This window comes from Lissotriton vulgaris, chromosome 5, assembly GCF_964263255.1.
Source record: "Lissotriton vulgaris chromosome 5, aLisVul1.2, whole genome shotgun sequence".
In the NCBI taxonomy this organism is placed as follows: domain Eukaryota; kingdom Metazoa; phylum Chordata; class Amphibia; order Caudata; family Salamandridae; genus Lissotriton; species Lissotriton vulgaris.
Genome location: NC_141693.1, coordinates 1,142,836,111 through 1,142,862,544, shown reverse-complemented (window position 1 = coordinate 1,142,862,544; position 26,434 = coordinate 1,142,836,111). Strand labels below are relative to the sequence as shown.

The following is a 26,434-nucleotide window of genomic DNA, read 5'->3' as shown; positions in this document are numbered from 1 at the left end:
GTGCTTAAAATTGTGCTTAAAACCCTTCCCCTCTGTAAATTCTGGTAACTTGGTAAAAACTGTTTTCGTAAGGGCTTGAGAAGATATGGAAGGAGGGAGATAGGATGAAATGTATATTAGTTGTTGTAATGCCCAGCACAAGTCAGCATTCTAGTGCTGAGCCTGTAACTACACTGAACACCCACCCACCACTGATGTCACAGGTCATGTGACACAGTACTAATAAAAGAGGCCGAGCGCACGTGCTCTGGGCCAGTTGCACCATGCAAGCAGTGTGTCAGTGTCTCGCTCCTTATTAGCATGAGGGCCCAGGGCCCTCGACCCTACAATGGCGACGAGGGCGGACGCTAGCCACGCGTGCCGCAGCTAAAAGAAATCATCATGGAAAAGGGAAGAGGAGAGCTGCTTGCATCGACAGCACACCCCCTCTGAAGCGTGCCAGCCGCCGAGAGGCCCACGGGGCGTGTGTCGAGCCCCGGGCCCGGAAGGAAAAGAGAAGGTGACCGGGAGCTCACCCCGCACCTCTGCAGCCTGCCGTAGCCCGCCCTGCCGAGGCGATGCCCCGAGAAAGACGAAGAAGCCATCGCGGTGCCCACCCGCATGAGAACAGGCCCGTCGGCCGAAGGTGAGCCCGAGTACAAACAGCACCCAAGCATAAGCCCCGCAGCGTGTGCCAAGCTGCCGGGCATATATTCACCGAAAGCGGAGCCCACCCGCTATACACACTGACTTTGCCCCAACAGTACGAGCGGCGCCAGCTATACGCATTTGATTAAGCAAGGCTCGCGGAGCCCACCCGCGGCCTGCCTGTAGCAACGCAGCGTCGGCCGCAACTGCCCGGTAGCGAAGCAAGGCTCGCGGAGCCCACCCGCGGCCTACCTGCAGAGTCCCTCGCCGCGCGTGTGAAGTGCAGCGGCGGGGTGAGAAATTCTGATCATAGAGCGCCCGCAGCGTGAAGGGAGCTGCCGGGCGCCGAGACGATGCAAGCGGTGCCCACCCGCGCTGAAGAGGACTGCCGAGAGCCAGCAGGAGCTCACCCTGCTGCGTCCTGCCTGGAGGTGAGGCGTGAAGTGCCTAACGACGAAGAAGCGGCAGCGGAGCCCACCCGCGATCAAAGTGCCCCACGAATATAGCCTGGAAGCCGCACCCGGCCAGGCCAGCGCGACTGAAATTGAATGAGGAACCAGCAACACTACGGAGCGGTACCAGCCCCAGCAGCCTTCACAGAACTAAGGAGGCGGGCTGCCGGTGATCGCCAAAGTGCAAGGAGCAGCGTGAGCGAAGCTGCTCGATGGAGGGAAGCGCTGCAGTCCCAGAAATGTATTTGCAACTAAGCGCCCCAAGTACAAGTGTCCCAAGCGGAGCCCACCCGCGTTCACCACGAGGCCCCCCTCCACCAACACGCAAACACTGACCACTGTATGTGCCTCGAGCTCCTGCACCTCCAGGGGTAAGAATACAGAGACTGACTGAACACGGAGGAAAGAGCTCCCCTGCAGAGAGGGAAGTGACTCACCAAAACCCGAAGGAACCCTCCGACCTGTAACCCCACAACACGCAGCAGCAGCAGCACAATCCAGCACCGGCAGAAATCAGAGAGACCCAGAGAAAAGGGAAAGTCTGCTGGTACCTGCAACAGAGATCCCTGCCATCTAGTGGCCAAACTGGAAAATCGCACTCACCCATTGAAGGAACTCTAACAGCACTAGAGTACAGAGGAGACTGCCAAACACACAGCCCAGCCAAGAGTGCACAGCCCCCACAAGCAATGCCGCCACCCAGTGGCCAGCGAGCAACACTGCACCCAGCAGCACGAAGGAGCTACCCTATGGCAGCAACCTACATGCCATAGAGCGACACGAGCCAACAAGCAACCGGGTGCCAGGAGGAAGACAAGGCAGCACAGAGCAAGCTGCTGCAGCCCAGACCTACTGATAAGGTAAACGGACCACTGCAGCCCTGCAGTATAGCCCCAAGCGCACCAAACGAAAGCAGACGCCCAACAGAGGAGAACAAGCTGGGGAGCGCTCAAAAGGACAAAGCAAAGTGCAAACCAGTGCTACCTGACACACCAGTGGCACCGCGCCACCACAAGACTTCAGAACACAGAGAGTGGTACTGCGCCACGCCACGCCAGACTGGAACAGGAACGCCACACAGCGACAGGGAAGCCCGACCAAAGACGCTGCACAGCGACACACCATCGCCACCAGGACAGCATAGCATAGCACTGCACAAGACGGCGCAAGGAGTGAAGGAACTCCGCACCAGGTGACTGCGAAACAACGCCAGGATAAACTGACCAAGCGCAAGAACACTGGTACACCGGAACGCCACCAAAATCATCACACAGCCCGAGGAGATAAAAGAGTGATGACCCCGAGAACGTGCCAGGGACCCCAGAAGCACGTCAGGAGTGCAGCAACTCCAAGCAGGACATTCTAGAGGAAAAGTAACCAGCTCCCTCCAGGCAAGCAAAGGAAAAAGCGACCAAGCTCACCGTACTAACAGAACAAGACCACAGCACAACTGAGAACACAACCATGCATGAAGGTAAATGCACAGCAACACTGACTACAGTAGTACCGAGACACTACCCAGATGCAAAAGGCGACAGCGCAGGAGCGCGCCAGAAACGCAAAGAGCACCTCCGCCAACAGGAGTGCAAGAACTCCTCAGAACACACTCGAAAGCACGCCGCAAGTGCGCCCAGAGAAAATCCACAAGAGTCGCAACCAACACCAAACAGAAGAAGCAAGACCAGAAGAACGTCAACGGAGTGGTGACGCAACCCTCCAGAAGCATCTACGCCACGCCAGAAGAGAAGACAGCGATGCCTGGTGGCAACAGGCCGTCGCTGCAGCAGAATGGCGAAAGTAAGAACACACCACACGAACCAACGATGGTTCTAGAACCCAGCACCAGGAAGTGCGAAAGCGCATGACGCAAATGCGCAACAGTGCGGCCAGCACTAGCCCAGAGCAGCAAGTCACAAGGGAACACCCGAAGAGCGCACCCAGTTGCGCACCAAAGCAATTGAACTGAGATGAAAAGAAAATGGTTGTGCATACAACCCGCAGAACTGAAGATTCAACACAGAAGCAACCTGACCACTCAGCCTGGTCACAAAGCAAGAGGTCGACCAGCCAGATGGTCGCACCGAGCAGCCTACCTGTCAGCGATTGGCAGAAAGGACCAGCACGAGGTCCAAGAAGCTCAGCATCACGAATCCTACCTGCCGGACATCGGCAGAAGGGACCAGCACGAGGTCCAAGAAGCTCAGCACCACGAAGCCTACCTGCCGGACATCGGCAGAAGGACCAGCACGAGGTCCAAGAAGCTAAGCACCACGAAGCCTACCTGCCGGACATCGGCAGAAGGGACCAGCACGACGTCCAAGAAGTTCAGCACCATGAAACCTACCTGCCAGACCTCGGCAGAAGGGACCAGCACAAGGTCCAAGAAGTTCGGACAAGGCGCAGTCAGAGGACCTGGACCCACGAACTTCAACCACACTAATTAACGAAATCGACAGAAAGAAGTGTGAAGGTCGCGACGCTAACCCTGGAAGGAAGTGACAAGAAGACAGTGTCCTAGGACTAGGACAAGACCAGGAAGACACGTGCAGAATGCGCGCGCTGCATGGGGAAGCCTGGCCAGAGAAGATGAAGAAGATTGGACCAGAGTGCGTCGCGAGAAGAAGGAGAAGGAAGAAAGATCTAAGTGGCCACCGCCACTAAGAAGATAAGGAGGAAGAAGTAATCAGAGTGGCACGACTGTCAGGTTAAGAAGAAGGAAGAAAGAACAGAGTGGCCGCCGCCACTGAGAAAAGAAGAAAGAAACCACCCCTGCCGAAAGAAGGAAAAGAACAGGCACTGGAACACCTGAGTGCAATAGAAGGCAGCGCAGAACAGAGACAACCACCTACGAGTCATCCATCCACACGGCGATCGCAGAAGAGAGCAAGATAGACTGTTGGCGACATCTACCTCTGGGGTCTGAGCGGAAGATTGGATGGCGAGACTACTCAGGCCTCCGGAAGATGAGGACCTGACCTACCTCGCACCAGCCCGTGGCAAACCAGAAACAGAGACCTCGAGGGACTCTGGTGGCAGCAAGTCCCGCACGAGAGACAGACCTACTGAAGCATGTCTGCAGGACCCAAGAGGATGCAAGCCTCGCGAGCAATGAAGAGAGTCGACAACTCAACCTTCAGGTGGAACTAGGACACGACGGTGAGGCTCGTGGAGCGTCCTGCTCACGGCCCGAAGGCTATGGTAGAGCAACGCGACCAAAAACACCAGTCCAGTGGAAACCTGGCAAAGAGGTCCTCCCGGACATCTTGTGGCAGAAGAAAACCAGCGAGAGGGGCATCCTAGTGAGAGGGATGTTCGCACCTACTCTTTTCACCTGCCAAGAAACACACTGAAGCCTGGCCGGAAACATCACGCAACCAGCATGGAGAAAAGAAGCCGGAAGACAAACAACAACCATGTCATCCGTCTCTCTTTAACTATTCATCACCAAGAGAGCAAAGCAAAATGCAGGGCTGAGAACAGCGGACAGACAGCACAGACAAAGAATGAACCCGCCGAACAACTGCAAATCGTGCCACCAAGAACTGTTTAATCCAGAACACAAGAACTATACTGCCTGCTGCTTGCAAGCAGCCAAAGAGACTCATTTTGAAAGCGCAAGTCCACTGTTATTTTCTGTGCTTTCTTTCCCCCACAGGTTTTTGGACTTTTCACGTTTGGTTTAATTTTTAACCAATTTGGGGAGGGATGTAATGCCCAGCACAAGTCAGCATTCTAGTGCTGAGCCTGTAACTACACTGAACACCCACCCACCACTGATGTCACAGGTCATGTGACACAGTACTAATAAAAGAGGCCGAGCGCACGTGCTCTGGGCCAGTTGCACCATGCAAGCAGTGTGTCAGTGTCTCGCTCCTTATTAGCATGAGGGTCCAGGGCCCTCGACCCTACAGTTGTCAGACTATAAAGTGAGTTTCTTCATTATAGGTCTGATAATCGACCTTTTTTATTCAACCGGTACAGCTCCCATATTTTGGGAACAGTAGACAAGATACATATGGTCTTTACTTGGATGCAGGGCCTTGTGGTTTTAGAACCTAGTCAATGGAGTACATTCGGATAGTGTAAAGCACTGAATGGCATCAGGAGAACAACCAGGCACAAGATGCTACCGACGCCCACGTGGGCCACAGCACACACAGTGGCAAATCATGACTGGGAATACCCAGGCACATGATAGAATCGATTGGCATTCGGAAACACCTTAGTACATGATGGCACTGACTGGAAGATGATGGGGCTCACCTACGTTCATGCCGGCATTAAAAGGTGTGGGTAATACCAGAGCATAAAATGCCATTGACAGGTACTTACTGTGGAACCCCTGGGCACTGGATGGCATTGACAGTCATATGATGGGAGTACCTGACTACATGACGCAATGACTGGACATCGGTTGGGGATACATTGGAACATGGTCGTAAAAATTGTGTGAACACATTGAATCTATTCCTGGAAATGGCAAGCTAGTATGTGGAGGGAGCTGATTTGACCACCACCTCATAAAAAACTACTGTTTGCTCTAGTGAGGGTACAGGTATCCATTTTAATTTTAAAAAGTGTGCTTGTGCCTAATATAGACTAGCATCAATTCAGTTATTCACTTACAGGTTTTGAGCAAGACACATTTAGCAGAGGGTATAGAACAAACAACTATATGAACCATGTTGCCCATAACCAGAAATGTGGTCATTGGCAGTGATAAGTGGGTTTAGTACATGACGACACAATCGTTTAATATGTCAGCTGGCAATCAGGGACTAGGAGAGCTGATGGATTTTTTGACTAGCGGGGATGATACTCAAAACGTGCTTATGATAGAAAGTATAAGGAGGTGGCGTTGAGGGCCGTTTTGATAGTGACGAGTGAATGTAAAAAAAAGTGGGAAATGTATTTTGCACAGTGAACTAGCCTGCTTAGGGTCTGTATGAAGATGTAAGTGTGGCTAGAGCTCAGTTGGAAAGGCTGAAGGTATTCTCTAGGGGTAGGAAGAAGTACTGTGGAGATCTGGGTCGAGGTGGGTATAGTCGTCCTGTTTGATAAGCACAGGGTATGGATAGGAATATTTTCCAAAGGTGAGAAGGGGTACAGACCATTTGTATAGCAAGACATCGAAAAAGTATGACATTTAAATGTCTAAGAAGGGCTTGTGGACAACAAAGTTTATATCACAGTTTTTGTTAACGTATGAAGGAAGAATGGTGTACTGAGAGAAGAGGTGGATACAAAAAGTGAGACATGGGGGATGCCCTGTGTAGTAAACTGGGCTGCTTGCTGAATGCCGCACACACACACACTTTTTGCCCTATTTTGAAATGCTAGATGCTGTGGTAATTGATCTGATAGTGTGCTGAGTCCAGCTACTCAGGTCCAGCACCAGTGTTCTTTCCCTAAACCTGTAAATGTGAATTGGTACACCCAATTGGCAAGTACCTTTACAACCCCTTAAAGCCTTGGTATAGGGTTCCAGCAGTATCCAGGCAGGGATGTAATAGGGGTACCAGGGCTGCAGCACTTATTGTGCCACCCTGAGTGACCCGAGTAATACCGAAGTCTGCAGGTCAGCCATGTCAGTCCTGCACAAGCAGCTTACCTGCTTAAGTTCGGACCTGCACACACTATGTGTGAAAGGGTCACCTCGCTGCATTTAATAGATGACAGTCATCCCTAAGGCAGGCTGCTTATAGCCCAGGAGGCAGGTTACATTATATTATATGTGTTGCAATACATGGGCAAGCATATATTGCCATGTGGTAGCATTCTAAACGTAATTCTACCGCAAGTGACCGGTGGTCCATAGGATAACATGGGCTGGCATATGGGCATTACCTATAGGTCCAGCTCCATGATGGCCCGTCCGATTTCATTAATCTATGGTGTCAAACACCATGCTTTATAACCCCCTACATGGTGGTGGTGTCTCGTCATTGGAATACGCCCCTGAAGGAAAGAGGGAACAGATTCCAAAGAAAGGTATTCATTACTCAACCAACCCTGGGTATTATTATCAGGACACAATGAAGGGTTTCTGTTGAGTTATAATGTTAGCCAACGATTTAGGTAAACGTCGGACTGCCTTATAAGAAAGGTTCTATTAAATGTTATAACATACCCCACTCAGTATACGTTGGGAGTCTATAGACTGCACTGTATTAAATTAAATTAAGAGGTACATGACAAGGAGTTCAGAGTTTTTAATTGATTGGATTTCTTTTTGTCTCCTTCAGTAACGACCATTTTTATAGCCAAGTTTTTAACATATGTGAATTTGTCCTGAAGAAGGTGGGGGATTGACTCCAGGAACCGCTGAACCGCTGTGTCAACACAATTTTTATATATAAAATAAAGGACTTATTTAGTGAATGCATTTTGATGAATAACAATGATTTGTTTTTAACATTTTATGTATATGTACAATAAACGGTTTATATACGGTGTCTACAAGTAATAGAAGATTTGTTTTAGAAATATTCCAGTGAACATTATGATGATGTATAGATGATGGGTTTTAAAGACGCTCTGGGGTGATACAACTTTTATTGTATTATATTCTTATTCATTTGTATACAGTGGACACAATTACAATTACATTTATTGGAATTATTTAAATACATATACATTTTTTTTTAAATAAGGAGACCGTCCTAATTGGTTGTATAGCTTGGTGATCAATGAATTTAATCAGTGCCTTTTAATTGACTTGAGAAAGAATTAGGGTGGCTGGATCGGTTGACTCAATTCAAGTTTCTTTGTTCGTACTTCAGCAAAGAAGAATGGAATAGGAGCTGCAGTGATCTGAGGTGACTATTGTCCTTGTGTAATATTTTCTACCTTTTCGTGGTCAATTAAACAGTGGGATTGACAGCAATCACTAGGTGCATATGTTGGAGTTAGGGGGGTGGGGTGAAGGTGGAGGTTTATAATTATGAGTTTTATATCTCACTGCAGTTCAACTAGTGGCTGCTTCAAACCCCTGATTAATCCGTACAACACACTGTATGCAGAAGGGAACATTTACTGTACCTGTTGAGTTGAGGAATGTAAATACAGTCACATTTTGGATGAAGAGTAGAGATTACCACCCTGAAAGAGAATCTGACTCCTTCACAGCGTGCCACAATCAATACAGCAATGATGAGGTATTGAAAATAGAGGGACACTTACCTTAGGACAGCTATTAGCGGTGCATAGATGGAATCACCATCATAGACGTACACGTGGTCCCAGCTGCATTCAGTTGCAAAATGATTGAATCGTAGCCGTAATATTGCATTAGGACTGGAAAAAAACAATACAAACATAAACTATAACATGGGTTAAAAAACAGCAACAAAGGATTATGATGTACCAAGTGGCATAAGACCAGGGTGTCATTAAATGCTGTCGACAGCCAACATGCAAGCAGAAGGAAACAGAGAAGAGAAAATAATGTACTTCAGGAATTACCCACAGAGCATTACCCAGTAAAGTTCAAGCAAGAAAAAAACAAAATATTACCAAGACGCCTTCGGGTATATGTTGCGCTTTACAAATAGCAATAAATAAATAAATAAATAAATAAAACGATCTATCGAAAATATGGCATAAGGAGCACTTAAACCCTCCACCCCCCCCCCCCAGTGATTTGTTGTATAACTTTTAATTGGATATCAACCAAAAGGTGGACGCATAGTATTGTGCTATACATGGCATAGTGATTAACGCTCTCCTGCACTAGAAGGGACCTTGAGTACACTGAGCATCTAAAGCAATTGAGATGACGTATCAGGAACATAGCCAAACGGTAGAAAGCCAGCAAAACCCAAGGTCTGTTTTGAGTCAATATAACTGTAGGATCATGTCCAAGCAGACGGAAAATAAAAAGAAACAATTTACAGAGGGAGATAAGTAATGCAGAAGCAGACTACAACACTCTTTCAAGCCACTTAAGCATTGGCGACAACCACTCTGCAATGTAGTATCAACCAAAGCACGAAAAGGAACACAGAATGCATCTCTCTGAACGGCCCTCCCCCCCACATCAGGTTATAGAGGCGGGATCCTAAAGATTGACAGGTGTCGGAGGACTCATCTCTTCCATTCAGCCTATGGACTGGAGGCGTCTGACCTGCCCTATTCCACTCAATTCTGGTTCTACCTACCCAATAGGATGATTGGCAGGGCAATCACCTGCCTAGGACCGCCACCACTACACAACAAGCAACCTCACTGAAGGCTTTAAATGGTCCTTCCAATGAATGTTGTCACAATAGGCCTCAAACCCAAGCAAGTACCATCAAACATACTGGAACGCCTGTCATTGGTGATTGTTAGCGATGCCGGACTGGGCAAAGAGGGCAGTTATTTTTTTGTAGCTACACTGTACGGGAACTACAAACCACAGAACTGCCCCCCACCACACTGCCCTATTACGAATTTCCTCTTGCTCTGTACTCGTGTAAGTTGGTCCTTTCAGGCTGTTATCCAGATTTGCTTTATAAAACCTTGATGGTTTGTTTCCAATATCAAGTGTTGAAGCTTGAAAAAACACGTTTCTGTTAAAAGGTTGGGAGTGCCACCTATAGTCATAAACTTCAGCAGCACAACCTCTGCTGGTGACATAGGCAAGTACGCTGGCGTGGTAATTAGCGCATTGGGTGGAAGCACCCAAAAATGCGCATACCACCACTAGAAGATGAAAAATTCTTGAGACGCCTATAAATGTATAAACTTTCTTTTCAAAAAGAAGTCAAACAGCGTCAAGAGTGCTATAGCCCCTAAAGGCTGGTATTCCACTTTGCACATGGCAATGAATTACCAGATATCCTGCAGCCCCTCTGCGCCTATCTATGCCACTGACAGACTCCTTCCTAACTAAAGTAAACGAGAAGCGTAATTTAAACCTCGTCAACAAAATCATTACTCGCGGCACAGTAATTATTAGAACTATTACAACGTATTTCTTTGCTTTCTCAACTAAAAGGATGTGCTTGCCGCACAACTTTGCAGATAGTGTGGGGGCCGCAGTGCACTTCTTAAAACCTCAGCGAGATAGTGCTCAAAATGTACATGAGACAGACTGCATTCTTCCCTCACAAAGATGGCCGCCTTTCCCGCCTTTCTTTCTACTTCCTTCTTCAGCCAAACAAGCCTACTGGCCAACCAGCAGCCCCTAGCTCAAAAGTGAAATAACAAGCATTGATGTAGCCATGTATTTACAAACAGCAGCTGCTGCCTAAATCACAGCACACTGCCTGATCGTTTCCTTTTGGCCCTAAATAAATGGTACCAAACCAGCATGGGCGCAGTTGCAATAAGGCTCGATCGACTGATGTTACCACAAGGTCATAAATTAATGTGTGTACTACGTTGAGACTGCATTTTCATAACAAAATATGTCTACCAGTTTATACATCAAAGGCCATATGCCTCAGTTCATTCAGTGTTCTTGGTTCCAAAAATGTGCAACCCACATGTAGCTTGCAGCAAGAAATAGCCTTTATTTTTCGAATTTTCAACCAAAATACAGCCACATTGATGGATTGAAACATGTTAATTTCTATAAAGCAAATGAACTAGGAATAGGCACACTTTCATTTTTTTTACTTGCTCAGCCATGTTTTGAAAAATGTTGGAAAGTCAGAAAATGCATGACGACTTAGATTGCATCTGTATTTATTTTGGGAAATTTTGTAAGTTACAACATATCACCAAAACCACAAAGGCTTACGTAAGAGATATTGAAAAAGAATTACTGAAAAGTCACTTAACCATGGTTCAAGTATTTTCCGGAAGGAGAAAGGTCCAGAGAATGACTTAAATGGGTGAGAATCAGAAAGAAGTAATGGAAAAGTCTTGGAGGGACATGGGTAATTAGGATGCCCGAAGGCAGCAAGGTGCAGCGCTTTGAAATGGCACCTTCAAGTGGAACCTGTGAAGGTATTTGAATAGGAGATTTACATCATCTCTTCTTTTGGCATTCAAAATACGTTTTATTACATAATTTTCTCTACCTTATGCTTCCTTTTTAAACTATGTGCTAGCAAATTCTGAGATGACTATGAAATAATATATTTTAACATTAATCCCGGTTTGGGTGACAGATCTCAAATCAGCCTCTGGAAGGAAGCTGCATCTGTTCCTAATGCATTTTAGAATGCCGCAGCCTGGAGAAGTAAGGGTATTAGAGAGGCCCAGGAGAAAAATTGGAGTTAATGGGTAACAAAAGGATTTTTACTTTTCTTTATTACACATAAACCTGTCCTGCGGGTAGGGATAAAGGCGTACTATGCTTTGGGAAGATCTTAGCAACAACTATCTCCACAACAACAACCGCCCCATGCCTCATTCACATGGATGGAATGGATGCAGTAGTACACAGGGAGATCCTGAGCCCTGAAGACAATTGACAGACACAGGCTTTATTAGAAGCCGAAACATGTTGGAAGTCGTACGCGGTTAGGTGAATCACTATAGTTCACCATACACCCACTTACACAGTTTTTGATCATATCAAGGGTACCTGCAAATAAAAAGGAAACCTCTGGGTCTACCCGTAGATATTTTTATGTTACACCTGTACCACTGCTATTTTCCTGATCTAAAACATCTTAAACACTCCTTTTAAGGTTGAGTCCACCAGAGGGCAACTGTCTTATGCGTGTGTGGAAGTCGCCAAGGATGAAGCATGCCATGATAATTTGTGGTTGTCAACCTCTTAAATTTTTTGTCTGAACCTATCAGGTGACCATTCGTAGCGAATTGTAGTGTAAAGCAATTTGCAACCTGAGTATCCCTTTGTGATGCATGTATTTCAAACCATGTGACAGTATTTCCTGTTTGCATAAAAAAGTACGACATGCGTTACATGAAACATATGAACCCTTCACATACAGAGACAATGAGTTTTTATTCTGAAAATATATGTTGACGGATTAATTGCATACACTTTTGAGTGTGTGAATTCAGTATTGCAATATGAAAAACTGACAAAAAGGGTCAAGTCATTTTTATATATAATGTAAAAGCCTTTAATTGGGTCTATTTGATAATTCTGAATTCCATAACCAAGGAAACCATTACCACTCCCCTTTCTTTTCAAAGAAATCATTGCCACATTTTAGTGTGGGTTTTGAGAGTGCAGCTGTCAACCAAACCTATTGTCTCTATTGTACTTGGAGTGTGCTTTAGGTCTACCCCTTTAAACCATTTTTTCAAAGCCTCTTTTAGTCACTGGCCTCAGACTTCATTCATCACGTTTTGGCTCAACCCTGAGTATTGCTCTTTAACCTGATGCTCTCATTGGCTGTTAGGGTGTAGTTTTCTGCCTCCAATAAAGTGCTTCCACTGAACTGTATGAAAAAAGAATATGCAACTACAGGCCTACTACTCCTCAGCGCGCTGTTGTCCTCCTTTTACTTTCTCCACTTCAATGTCCTCCTTTTGTACTTGCTCCTGCTAGATTCCTCCTGCCCTCCCTCTTTCCGGTCTTCCAATTTTCCTGCAGCCTACCACTCTGGTTCCTGCTATCTGCTCTCTTTATCGTGTGCTACCTCTTCTCTGCTCACCAGTCCCTCTTTCTCCCGTGTGCTTCTCATTTCCACCACCTCTTGTTTCTTCGTCCTTCCCCTCTCGTTTCTCATGTGTGTTCTTCAGGTCATCCCCAGGTGACTTGTCATTAGTGATTCTGAGGTGGGGTATTTTATTCATTCAGAAAGGAAAGGCTGTCTATACTGAGGTCTTCTTTACCTTCAATACAACCCATTTTTGCTAAAATGCCAAATGAAAATCAGATGGAAAGGAAACTTTCATTACTGTTCTTTCTTTCTATGTCACAGAATAACAGAGGCCACTTTCGCATCCAAACTCTATTCTACATAAAAACAAAACGAGGAGTATACTGAAGTCAAGGGTGCTTTCAATATCAACCAACTTTCATTTCTTAAATGTAACTGGCTTTACTGTGCCTACGCGGTATGAGTAAGCACATTAAACCCAGATCTATTGACTTTGCCAGTGCTAACATATCTTATCTGCTTACTGGACGAAAATGTATTTCCCTTCTGTGCTTGCTTGTATTTATATCTTTCTAGTAAGTACATCAACTCAGAATGCAAATGAGTACACCTTGGGGGTAGTATGAAATAACATTACACAGGATAGAGAGACAGAGATTGTGTTTTTGTTTTATTTTTCGTTTGTTTTGAATTTCAGTCTGCTGTGTAATGTTATTTGCATTTTGACTTGATGTACTTACTCGAAAGATAAAAATACAAGTAAGCCCGGAAGGCAAATCAATTTTGTTCAGTTATAAACTACCCAATCCCTTTTGGCTAATAGGGGAGACTCTCCCTTTGTCTGGAGTCTGCTTACTGATCCCCTGCCGTTTGGTGAAGTTCACGCGGGAAACATCCTTTACGACGCAACTTTTACCACGCAGTGCCTTTACAATGCAGGTTTTTCAACACAAGTCATTACAACGAATTGCACTGGGGGCGCTGTAGGATAGGTAATAGTTTAATTTACTATCCAACACCTTCCCTACTATCCACGGGGACTGGAGTTGGAATAGTAAATTAAACTATTCACCATCCAGCACCCCCCAACGAAAGTCGTTGTAACGACTTGCGTTGAAAAACCTGCGTTGTAAAGGCATGCGTGGTAAAAGCATGCGTTGTAACAACGTACATCCAGTTCATGCTATAGAAATACCACAGCCATACATACAAAAGTCACCGTTGCTTTACGTTTTCCAGAAGAGAAAACTATCCAAGGTTTTCCTCCCCATCACAATCCGATATAAGAATACACCTTAAAACTTCCTCTACAAGAATACATTGTGGCTATTGTTTTCTCAGATAAAAGTTCGATATGTTTACATATTACCTTCATTTCACCTATTTGTTTGTACATGGGTGCATTTCTACAACAAGACTAATGTAGTAAAATGTTAATTAGGTTGTCTGTACTTACTATCCTTCAATTAACCAGGAACATTTGGTTTTGTATTTGTAATTGATTGGTCCATCAGTTAAGTATCCAGAGGGGTCTGTCAACCTAGAAGGCAAACACAAATGGCAGAAATTAGATATTTAGAAGCACAGTAATATGTCAACATAAAGAAAAAATGGGTTATTAGAAGCATTATATTGTGTCAACATAAATAATCAAATGAAGTACACTGAGGATTGTTTGTGCAATATTTTTTTTGTGAGATAAAGCTATTTACATGCAACTGTGACTCATCCAAAGAAATAACTATAAGAACAGCTCTTTCATGTGGTCCTCGGACATAGGTCCTTTGGTGACCACTGGCAAAGACCGGCACAAATTAAGGAGTAGTCCTCATGGACCAGAATGCCTTAATCCGGAGATATTTAAGGTAAACAAGAGTGGGGGTGCTGTAGTCTCGTTTTTAGTGCTGAAACCTGGAAGTCGCATCAAGAATGGCCAGAGGTGGGTCACATCTGTCTCGCATGAGCAGTTAGGGCGGCAGACGACTGCTGTGATTGCAACTGCTTGTTTCAGATCCTGGGGATACAGAGTGTGTTCAAATTCCTCGAGTTTCTGAAGATGGAATCTGGCACAGTCACAGCTCGATTGCTCCTTTGAGGATTAGGTTGTCACCAGTCATATGAAAAGTGTCCCTTATCTGTGTATAAGTATCCCCCGTTTATCTGTATTTGCAATGGCTGAGTGCTCAAATGCAGTTGGGTCGCTTGCCATAGTGAGGTGTGTTCAGCATAGCCCGCAGGAAAGGCCTGACAGGTATCAACAGCCTAACCAGCCAGCATGATCACCATCCCACAGCCTGCCAGCCAGAGGCTCAGCTACGACCTGAAAACCCAAACGGTTCTCTTTCAGCAGCAGGGGGTGACTCCCAAATATAGCATCGGGTGAGAAAACTGCAACTCAAAAGACATTTGGACCGGACTTATTTTGAGTATTTATAGTGCTTGGACGTTTCTTGCTCATCAGTTCGCTTTAGGAGTAGTGGCCATTAGCGCAAGATGCGTAGGGACCATGTTAGAACCAAGGACATTTTAAGCGCTATGTTTGATGCAACAGAGCTTCTTACAGCTAGCTAGGCGTCCTGTCAAACTGCTCTTTAATGGAGTGTGTTTTCCTTCATCGATTCTTGCAGATGCGTCTTTAAAAAATAAAGCAACCAGAAAGTGTAAACAGAGAAGCAAAACACGTTGTAGCAGGTCTGCCGCTGGAGTCATGTGGAGAAGTGTGGCTCAATGCTTAGAGCGGCAGACCTTGATGCAGAACGCTGGCCAGGGACCAGGGTTCGATTCCCGCCTCGGCGGGTTCGGTCTTAAATTCCTCTGATCGGATATTCTCGCCTCAGTGCCGATTCTAAGCATGGGTCCCACGCTGCAACTCTGGGCAATAGCTTGCTTAGTCTCCACAAAGGCCCCCTGATACACAAGGGATGCCTGGTTTCACCATGGGATGCCCAGGAGTGGACACCCCACAAGGAAAAGCCAGAAGGGCAATAGCTTGCTTAGTCTCCACAAAGGCCCCCTGATACACAAGGGATGCCTGGTTTCATCATGGGATGCCCAGGAGTGGACACCCCACAAGGAAAAGCCAGAAGGGGTTCCCTTGTGGTAGGAGTACAAGAGCCGGGATGCCTCCGGGTCACTGTTCGCGCTATACAAATACGCCACATTTACATTTACATTTACACATTATACAGCCTGCATAATCCTAGAATCACTGTTTTATCCTGCCGTGGTCGATAGATCGATATGTTGAGTTGGGTAATACAAACACCCGTAATTCAGTGTCAATACACGCATTCATTTTCCCGAGTATTGTGTACATTTCTAAGCCATAGTTATCTTTTGCATTAGTTGGTAATATTATCTAGATGTCGATGCTGTCTACATGCCGTCTGGCCACTGGCAGGCGCAATTTAAAAGGGTATTTAATGGACCAAACAATAAATAAAAAAATGCCCAGTTGTACCTGAGTGTTTGGATTTACTATTAAGATTACATTTTAAAACAAAGATTTACTAAATGGCCACAAGATGGCAGTATTGGATCATTTATGTTTTTAAGTCAAAGCATGGCAGCATATTGATGATGCAGGGCCGCGAAGAATCCTCACCCTTATTTACTGGAAGGCTTTGAGAGCCAATAAATACATTTTTAGACATTTGTGTCACCCGAAAAGAAGCTAAAAGAGACTTCAACACAGATGAAAATAACCTCGTCATTGGAAAGTTGTTGTCCTTACTTGTGTGATCCCTACTGCAGGAGATGATTTTTAATCAAGAAAAGGGGGTGAGGTCGAATTTGCTTTATAATATGGTAAAGGTTGAGAACGTGAACGAATCAAATCCGATTCTGTTGTTCTTTTTCAATCGGACTACACTTTCTGTGAAGGCAACCTAAACCCTTTTCTGACCACGAACCCTGCCGGATGCTATTCGAATGCTCTGAATTGAATTCGGTCTTTTCTAGCCACTGGCCCCTGAACCTAACACCACACCAATCAACCGGAAGTTTGTATTGCTACCATCTCACAATACGGGGCAATTTAGACATCGCAAGAGCCATTTGTGGGGTAAAATTCTAATAGCGTTAATCAGAACGGATATTTATCTTGGCAGGTGTGTTTTTAGCGCACCAAGACGGACAGGTCAACAAAATATTTGGGGAATTAGGTCCCGAGTATTTATTAATTTTTTTAATAGTATTACTCTTTTGCTAACAAGAGCCTTTCGGAAAATTTCCCCAGCAATAGCTCACAAACATTTAGAAAAAAACAGCAAAATGCAGGCGCGGAATGAGTTCGATGTTACAGTCACTATGAAGGTCTCATCCATTACCCGTCACTGGCTTTACCCTCTCTTAACATGGATGGCAGGAGTCCAGCCGCACTGTGTTTCCCCAAAAAGGTATTCATTCCTTGTCATCATATGTCACGTTTCGTGTCACAGGCAGAAGACCCGCCTATAAGCCCTTTGTTCGAAATTTCTTTATCCATCCTTTCTGTTGTGTCTCACCAGACGTAGCAGAGTTATATTTTAAGTATTTCTTTATTATCTTCTTGGTTGCAAAATAGTAAATGTGTACATCAGTTTATAAATCAGGTTCTCCTTATTCTCCAGTCTCTTCAGCTCATATGCCAGCCCCAACAGGAGCAGCCTGCCTGCTGCTCAGCCCATCTCCAACTGTCACTCACACATCCACACAGGCACCCAGGCCTTCCTTGTATCACAGTCACACCAACATTCCAATACCCGCTCTCACTCTGGCTGAGCAGCAGGGAGACAGCTAGGCTGGGAAACATTTACTAATACAATCAGGACACAACAGTCCTTTCCCATTTTTAGTGCTCTTGGGTGCAAGGTGAAGAAGAACTGAATTTTGCTTTTTTCATATTGCAGGTCTTTTTAGACCTAGCCTTTAAGGGAGTTTAAACTGCATCACCAGACTGTTTTGAAACATACACAATATAAATACATAGAGGGGCTTTTAGTTGGCGGGCTTCGCCCAGTGGTCGGGTACGTCATTCGCATTTCCTTCCACTCATCACAGCATGCAGCATGGCACAAGGGGTCAATTTTTTTTCCCACTGACTCTATTCACTTAAAGTGACTCCACAAAGATCACTTCGACTGAAAATAATTCCTTTATTTTCAGTGACAAAGCTGGCTCAAAAAATGCTTTTTTGATTTAAACTATTTATATTTTAACTTTAGATACTGTGTCTGTATTTTGCCTGCACTTCGGATTCCCTATTAGCTGGTGATTTATTTCCGTTCTCTTTTTTAAATTTGCTGTTATAAAGTGTTTATGTGACATTGTACCATTGTAGCTGCTTGTGATTTCAGTGCTTTGTTAGTGGTAATTTATTCTTGCCTGCTTAGCAAATAATAACAATAAAGATCTGTTATTAAAAAAAACACCACTAGTATAGCAGCCACATCATTGTTTTGACTTTTTACCTCTAGAAATTTGAATGAAAGCATATGCCAGGCGCTCTTAGGTGCAACATGTTTTCTTTTTCTTTTTATGCTGCATGCTTCCAATTAAAAAAATGAGTTTTTGTACCAAGTTCCTAAGGCCAGAGCTACTGAGCTTGCCAATGCTTGTTTCGGTCTTACGACCACCAAAATGCAGTGCTTATTGTTCAGGTCTAGGACCAACGTTTGTACAGTTGGGCCCACAACTACCGCTAGTACAGTCGAGCCTCTATTCAACCTATTGTGGTGAAGTACACCTATATATACCGAGCCCTCGTTGTCCAATTCAAGCAACTTTGTTTTTTCTTCTCGCTGCCTTTCTTTCTCCCAGATTTAGATCTACATCCAAGGGCTGCAGGGCAGAGCAGCAGAAGTCTCCAAGGGCGCAGGGTGGTAACATGTTCATGTTCAGCGTATATTGCAAAGGTATATATCCCGTCGTAACTAACGGGCCCGAAACACTTGCAGACTATGTTCTTGAGGAGCTGTTGAGGGTGAGGAGTGGAGAGGTAACAGGCTTGTCTTGTAATTTTATGAGGGCGTTCCTCTTTTCCAACCCAACAACTTCAGGTGCTAAGAACGGACTTTCTCCAGCAGTCAGAAGCTTTATCCATATAAAACAGGTGAGACGCAATCAATAGGTTCTGTAAAGCGTGACTTGTCACCCCGGGGGTTTGCAGGCACTGGGTTCTGCAAGCCTCGGTAGGATGGACTGCATTCTCCAACACCACTTTGGCCGACACTGCTCATTTTCCACCAGCCAGGACCACGCGAGGTTATCAAATACAACACCTCTGTGGCTTTTAACCCCTTCGAAGCTAATGACGAGCTGGCCTCGTCATGGCGCTTACCTGCCGTGCGCGGATGACAAGGCCAGCTCGTCATGAATAATGGTCATTTTGGTTCTTCAGCGCAGGACGGGAAAACGCCTAGCAGCCATGTGGTTAAAAGAAAGAGCTGAAATTTGATGGCTCCCGCAGTAACTTAATGCTCTACTAAACTTAATCCAGGAAAGACGAGAGCAAAGTGAATTTGTTACTAATATGCGACCATACAAGAATGCCTCACACACAGCCCTGCACACTATGAACCTGAGCTGTGAGGAAGTGCCTGTGATTGGACAGTATTTATTTATATAACAAAAGTGAATCGAAGAGCTGCAGCAGAGTAAGTGTTCTGCACAACTAGATTTCAGTAACCTTTACTAATGCTAATCAGAAAAAAATGTGGTCAGAGGAAGAGAAACAGTCCTAACTATGACACAACCTGTCAAGAATCCTTCAAGAAAGCCAGCCAACCGGTCATGAGCCAATCAAGATTAATGGCTGGTATGCCCCTGCTTCAATACCCAAACAAAACCTGCTAGATCCGTGATGGGCACAATGGCTGGATCTGTTTGAGTTGGTACTGCTCGAGCTGGCATCAAAAAGGTTAAAGGACTGCACAGTATTTGTGGCTGATAAAGGTTAGCTGCTGCAGGAAAGTGGATGAAGGGCAAATACCCTTTTAAAGAAAGAATTCCACTTCATGAAGATTGCAGTATTACTTATTCAACAATTCTAGGGTGAAAAGTTTTCTAAGGCTGCCCTGGACAATCTTTGATGCTGTACCCTTCTCCAGCCTTTGACAAGAGCACGGAAATCAAAGCCCTTAGTCTGTTACCCAAGAGGTCCGAGCATGCTGCAATAGTGAAGAGAAGTGAGACCGTGAACAGACTTTGTTCATGGTCTCACTCCTCTGTTGCAGACACATCCACTGCTCTGGTACGGGTTGAACTTTCTGATCCAAAGGTACCCACTCCCCTCACCTTTTATACTCATTTATATCGATAGAGCGAGTGGCCATGGTCATTAGTTTAATAGGTTTTATGACCAAGTTAGGACACCATCCATGACAATCAAAAATACACAACAAAAGTTAGAGATGATTATCCTGAATTTAGTTATTATCATGTTCAATTAAAATACGAATTTCCGCAAATAATGTAATCACATTTAACACCGTCTGGCAGTATGCCACTGCAGTAGGATCTACAAATGCCTCTTAGAACAGTATTAGCAAGACAGGCTTGGAATAGCCGTCAGTGCTCAGAACATTCCACAGTCCAATGAAATGGAGTGCAATGATTCCAATGCCAAACCCCACATTACTCAGCCCCAAAACAGAAAGCAGCCACAAATCACAACAGGAAAACCCCAAAAAGCTGATTCTGGATCAGCCTTAACGTGAAAAACCGACCTCTTGCCTCTTGGGAGAGAATATTAGGCTGATAATGTGCCAGTCTCCACCCACCATCAGCATTAACCACCAGCGTTAGAGCAGAGATGTACAACTTACAGGATTCGATTGAGCAAGGACCGGAAGCAGGGTTCGAGAACATAGTGAACATGCAACTGTCATTATAATGATTGTCAGTGTAGAAAATCCTACGTCAAAAATCCGGATGGGGAAGTGCATTTGTAGTAGTAGCCAAATTAAATAAACAGTTTAGGGTTAGACAACACAGCTACAAGCACACCATGAGTATATACTCTGCAACTAACATTGGCACCACAACAAGCACATTACCACGTTTTGTGAAGCACATTACAACATGCGAATAAGTGCATAACTGAAAACTCTAAACCCTCGCAAGGAATAGGAACACAGTTCAATACAAAGACCTGCAATATGCCCCCACAACCATGTGACACTGTCATAACAAAAAAAGAACAAGACAAAAAGCTCGTTCACAGATACCCAGACACACACATTCACACTCATGCAGGCCTGAGCAGATACCCACGTGCAAAGCAAATGCATGACAGCTGCGAGATACAACCCACACACCGAAGGGCATCGTTGACTGAGACACTTGCAGAAAGTACTATCGTAAAATATATGTGAGAATCTATATAAAACCAGCACCTCGTCATGGGTTAGAAGCACTATTTAAATGCAGCTGCAATACAATAATATACAGTGTCATTCCCACCTCTGGATGACGTCAAGAGCACAGGGCACACCACCCATTAGCCCTACCAGTACCCGGAAGCACATGCTTACATGTGCCAAAAAGCCATCAATTCAGCACCGCATAATCGACGCTGTAATACAGACAACCATATAGTTGGGTATAGTAATTTCCCACCACACGATCCACCACAGGGAATCTCCAAAGGGGCCTATCAGGCGACACATCCATGCAAAAAAACACAAACAACTCCAGAAGGAAAACAGAGTGCAGGAAACCATTGAGACATCACATCCTTCCTTCTAATAACTCATGCAGCACGACCTGCGAAAGACTCTTTAAGTCGTGTCATGCACACGGGGCTCGGATCAGACTATCTGTCACTGGCATTAAAACAACACAATATCAAGCAGCAGGGAGAGCCTTGACCTCCTTTTTGCGTTTTACCACATCCAATACGTGCCTTTCACCTGCTTCTCTCAGCTGTCAGCCCCTCCGGCAGAGCATGCAATAAAGTGCATCGACTTCCCACCTCCAAAGACAGGTCCCAGGGTACGGCACTTGTCACGCGACATTGCGTGACGGCCGCTGCTGCGCGTGGCCTGGCGAACGCGCTGCCGCCATCTTGATCCTGAACAAAAAGGACAGCCACTGAAAACACCTCATCCACACCTTGAATGGAATATCTACTTTCAGGAAAGGAGTGGCTCCTTTCTGAACAAATCCCGGTTTAGTGCAGACCGGGTTGGTTCTGCCTCTATGGTTTTTGTCACTCATCAAGTGTGTTTTCACTTTCCATTTGTGAGGCCTCTGGGTGGAACGGAGGACTGATGCACAGCTAAGAGTTCACACATCTGCACACAAGCTTCTCCAAGTCACGTACGGGAACAATACTATTTTTTTACATCAAGCCTAATACATTACAGCAGAGCAACTTTTTTTTAGCTTTTTTAAAACTTTTTTTTTCTATTAAGGAAATAAGGGGCCAAATGGAAAATCTAACTGAAGGGAAATCCATCTCAGAGCAAAATAGTCAAAAGACAACCAAAGTTAAAACGGGAACCAATATCAGAAACGCCCTTCTTTATTTGCTGAGGGCTGAGTGGGGAAGAGAGTTGTGGGACAGTCACGAGACCCTAGCAGCTCTCAGTTTAAGAAGGAGACATGAGAGGGTGGGCTCACAGAGCGGTCAGATATGGCTCTCTTGCACTGGTGTTGATGGGCTGCTTGACGGGCCTACCTGGTGTTTAGTGAGTCCCCTCTCACACCTAACTTTAGAATGTGTTCATCCTAAGGTCACAGGTCAGCCACTGTCAGAAAGTCCTGCTTCTGCAATTAGGTGTTGTCAAGCTGGGCCAGGATACCAATTTCAAACATGGCGCACACTGCCTTTTCGCATACTAAAGGGTGCCGACACTCACCTCACCATGCACAGCGCTCTGGGTAAACAGAATATATAAACTCCAGGCCTTTCCAACCTTTGCACCATATGCAACCTGGCTTACCCGACTCAGGGTGCGGATTCGAGCCAACTTGCAGTGAGCACCCAAACTCCATTACAAATCTCAACGGTGCACAAACTCTGTACAAGGTCTATCTGTTCATTGGTAGTACTGTAGCCCACTATTTACCCATTTACTGAATTGTACGTCAACTGTTAAGTGCCCTTCCTCTTCAATCCTACTTTTCAATTGGGTGCCCAGAGTTTCTTGGGACTTTCAGAAGCACTGGCATGCCAGAGCACAATCTACAATGCTTGAACCTGGTGGTGTCAAGGGCCAAAGTACAGGTTGTGCAGTGTCCTCTTTGCCGACCTCTCATATAGCCTCATGTGGCCTAGTCTTCATGCTGTCTAGTCTTTCATCTGGACACCCAGGAGACAGCAGTTTGCCCTCACACTACCAGCAGGTCTCTCCACATAAGCACAAAGTCCAGCAGTCCTGAGGGTGGTCCTAGTCTGCTTCTTAAAATAATCCTCCTTCTCCTTCTCTTCTTCACCACCACGAAGTAACAAGGGGTTGGTCCATTGCCCACTTCTTATTTTCCATCCATCCTCCATTATTATATATTTATATTTATTGCTCTCTCTCTCAAATCATTGATCTTTGTAAGTACTCCTTACCACCTCTATGCTAATAACAGACAGTATTTTAACTCCTTTGCCTTCTTTATTCCAATCATCCATAATACCATCCCCTCTTCTATATCAGCCATTATCTCCTTGCTGCTTTCTCATGTGGTTCATTTAAAGTGGAATTCTCTTCTTAGCCACAGTTTCAACTCATATCTCCCCGCCTCTTCTTCTACCTCGTTCCTATTATCATTCCCCTTACTCTTTTATTCACAAATCTGAGCATTCCTTTCTATTCTATACTATTCTTTTTGCCTCACAGATTTACACTGCTTTCTCAGTCCTGCCACTTTCAACTCTACAATCTTTTCAAGAACTACCCATTTCTGAATTTCCAGGCCACCAAAACTCATGTTTATGCTTTTATTTTGTCAAGTCTTAACTAATGTTTCACTCTGCTGATTGCTCTTCCAGCCTATTCTCTTGCATGTGCTAAAATCATTCTTTAACTAAGCCACTTATCTCTTTAAGATCCCACAGCTCGATTTTCTCCTCAGCTTATATCTGTCTGCTGACTGCCCTTCTCTTCCCGTCTTCAGTTCTGTTATCTGTTTATTGTCCTCAACTGTATCTATTGACACTTTACCTCCTGCCCCTATACTCGGTTTCCTACTTTAGGCTGGTCTTGCCATTTTCTCTAAATGCCTCTTCTTCATCAAAACCCTATGCCATTCTGACCACCTAGCTCAGGAAATCTCTTCCCATGTTCTGCCAGAACTTCGATCTCTTTGCACATCTTTTGTGATTCTTTAAAAGTCATCTTCACAAGTCTTTCCCAGGCGGCTTTTAGCTTGGTCAGCGCAGCTGAATTATCTGTTTGCCACTCCTATCAGCTCTATATTGCGTTAATTCCTGTCATTGTGCTCTGTACAGTGCTTCGGCATAAGCGCATAATGAATACAATTGGATTACATTAATCTAAGTGACAGGTGTGCCTTTCCCCATCCACCTCCCAGTAAAAGATGCCCCCAGCATGACCCAGGAGCACTGCAGGTGTTTTTAGTTTACGCTGATGTGTTACAGGTCAAAAGACGAAAGCCTGACCCCTGCTGGTGCTGTGTTTCATAGCTTCACTGTGGTGCTCCATTCAAACAAGGAGGAACTCTCTGCTTACTGATGGGGGTGGTGTGTGGAGCTACAAGGTGCATCGTTTAACAAGCATTTACAAAGCCAATAGGTCTTGCCTATGTGATATTTATTGGCTTTGTTACTAATGTTATTCTGCTATGTTGCAAATGGCTGAAAGTGATGTAAAAAAGCTGTATGACACAGCCAGTGTTGTCCGTGTTATAGCGCTTTTTCTTTTTCCTTTCAGTTATGCTGCACTGAAGTTAGTGATTCAAAAATGGGGGTGGTGATGAACAGAGTGTCTGAATTAAGCAGACCACTCTTACCCAGTCCAAAGATCAGGGCTTGATCCATCACCGTTATTTAACTCACTGCACCATCCCAGCTCAGAACCTGGCTATATGCAAATTAGTCTGTCCCTGGCCCAGTGCATCATGGGAACAGGGCAGACCAAACTACCAAGCCAATTCTTCACCAGAAAGGAGACTAGCTTCCGGGGACCGGTTTCTGGCATTTCAGCCGTCGTCGGCCCAACTTGCTTGAATCCTGATGGTGCAGTGAGCAAGGGAAGTTAGTGCTGCTGTATAATATGGCTAAAAACTCGGTGACAAAGCCAATAGATCTTGCATAGGCAAGACCTATTGGCTTTGCTAATGCTTGGCACGGAATCCCTTATGGTAAGTTTTAAGTATCTATTTAGTGTTTGTAATGCCTGAATTGCTAATGTTATAGTATGGAGAATGCCCTTGCCAAGGTGTTAGTGTGTCCAGATTCAGAAGCATTTTTGGACCATACAAGAACTGTGAAAATGTGCCATATACATGTGTTGAATGTAAGATAAGATGTAGGTAGACAGAAAAGTCCAACAGGTTACAGCTTTTATTACAGTGATGCTTAAGGCTATGTGTTACTTTGGGTGCAATGGTTACATAAGAACCAAATAAGCACTCCTGACTGCTTGTTTAGTAGTAAAATATCACAATAATCAGTGCTCAGTGGGTTTCCTAAACCTTTTGCCACTGCACCTGCTGCAACATTCAAATCATGACCCTAGTGCCTGCAGGGACAAATGAGGAAATTGTTTATATCGAGTAAGATATGCGTTCCGAAAAAGGCACAGTTGCAGATGGAATAAATCATTATTGTGGTTAAACAAACCCAAAATCGTACATACAAAGTGCCTTTAAATGTATCCAACTCTCCAAAACTGGTGGCCACAGATGTAATAAATAAAGCATATGCTTTACCAGATCAAAGTGAAAACCAATCATTGTTAAATTGTTTTCTGGGAAAAGATTTTATCCTGTGCTTTACAGCGAATGGGCCATAAACAGTGTCAATTGCCCAAGATAACCATATGTTAGGCTGACGCTGAGACTGTAATGCGGCTTTGTACTTTGTTCCTAAAAAGGCAGTTTCACATATTAAACGGACTCACCAAAGAAGAGGAATTATGCAAAAAAACATGCAAATGGATTGTGCAGCTAAAGAACGAGATACCTTTTGAGATGGCTATGTCTAAAAAAAAAAAAAAATTAAAAAAGGGCACAAGCAGGCTCCTAAGAGAAAGTATGCTGCATTCCTCTTTCCTATAAACACTGTCACTTTGAAGTCATCTGGAAGAAAAACAAATGCCAAGCTCCCACAAAACACAGCTTGACATTTGACCTCAGTCTTTGAATATGCAGCAAATGTGAGGAGATGAGAATATGATTTTAAGTCCTGTTTATTACACAAAAGGAGTTAGTGGAAGAATACTGTAAACATAGCTTTAGCAGGGGGAGGTACAAACTCAAGCTGCACAGCCTATAGCAAATGAAGCCAGCAAATCAAAAGCAAGAAAACGTGAGTTAAAAACCACAAAGCCAATAGCAAGCCACAGGCGAAATGCATTCCCAGGTCAACTTTCTGAAAGTCCCCAAGATGTCTTTCAAAAACCAGGCAGCTGCGCTCTGCGACCTAAAAAGTATACCAGGAAGAGGGCACTTAGTTAAAATAAAAAAAAGAGTGCAACACATGCCTGGCCACTGCTAAAATATCAACTTCATAGCCACAGAGCTCGTTATCCAGCATTCCCAACTTGATACATACTGTGTCTCCTTAATCTACACACAAATTATGAATTTCACACAGTGAAGCCAATTGCTAGAAGCTGCCCAGCATTTCATCTGCTTTCCCATCACCTCACCAGTGGCTCCAGATGAAAATGTAGCTTTTTGTAT

The 26,434-nt window shown here is 44.8% G+C and overlaps 1 protein-coding gene across 1 annotated transcript in view; it reads right to left on the bottom strand.

The window, feature by feature from the left end:
• The window catches only part of ATRNL1 (attractin like 1), a 1,808,663-nt gene that overhangs the window by 1,489,590 nt on the left and 292,639 nt on the right, over positions 1 to 26,434 (bottom strand). The window contains exons 2-3 of the mRNA XM_086919594.1: positions 14,049 to 14,132; positions 8,262 to 8,375 (exon numbers count right to left, since the gene is read on the bottom strand). Of these exons, the coding sequence (XP_086775720.1) occupies positions 8,262 to 8,375; positions 14,049 to 14,132 (198 nt within the window). The remainder of the gene's footprint in view (positions 1 to 8,261; positions 8,376 to 14,048; positions 14,133 to 26,434) is intronic.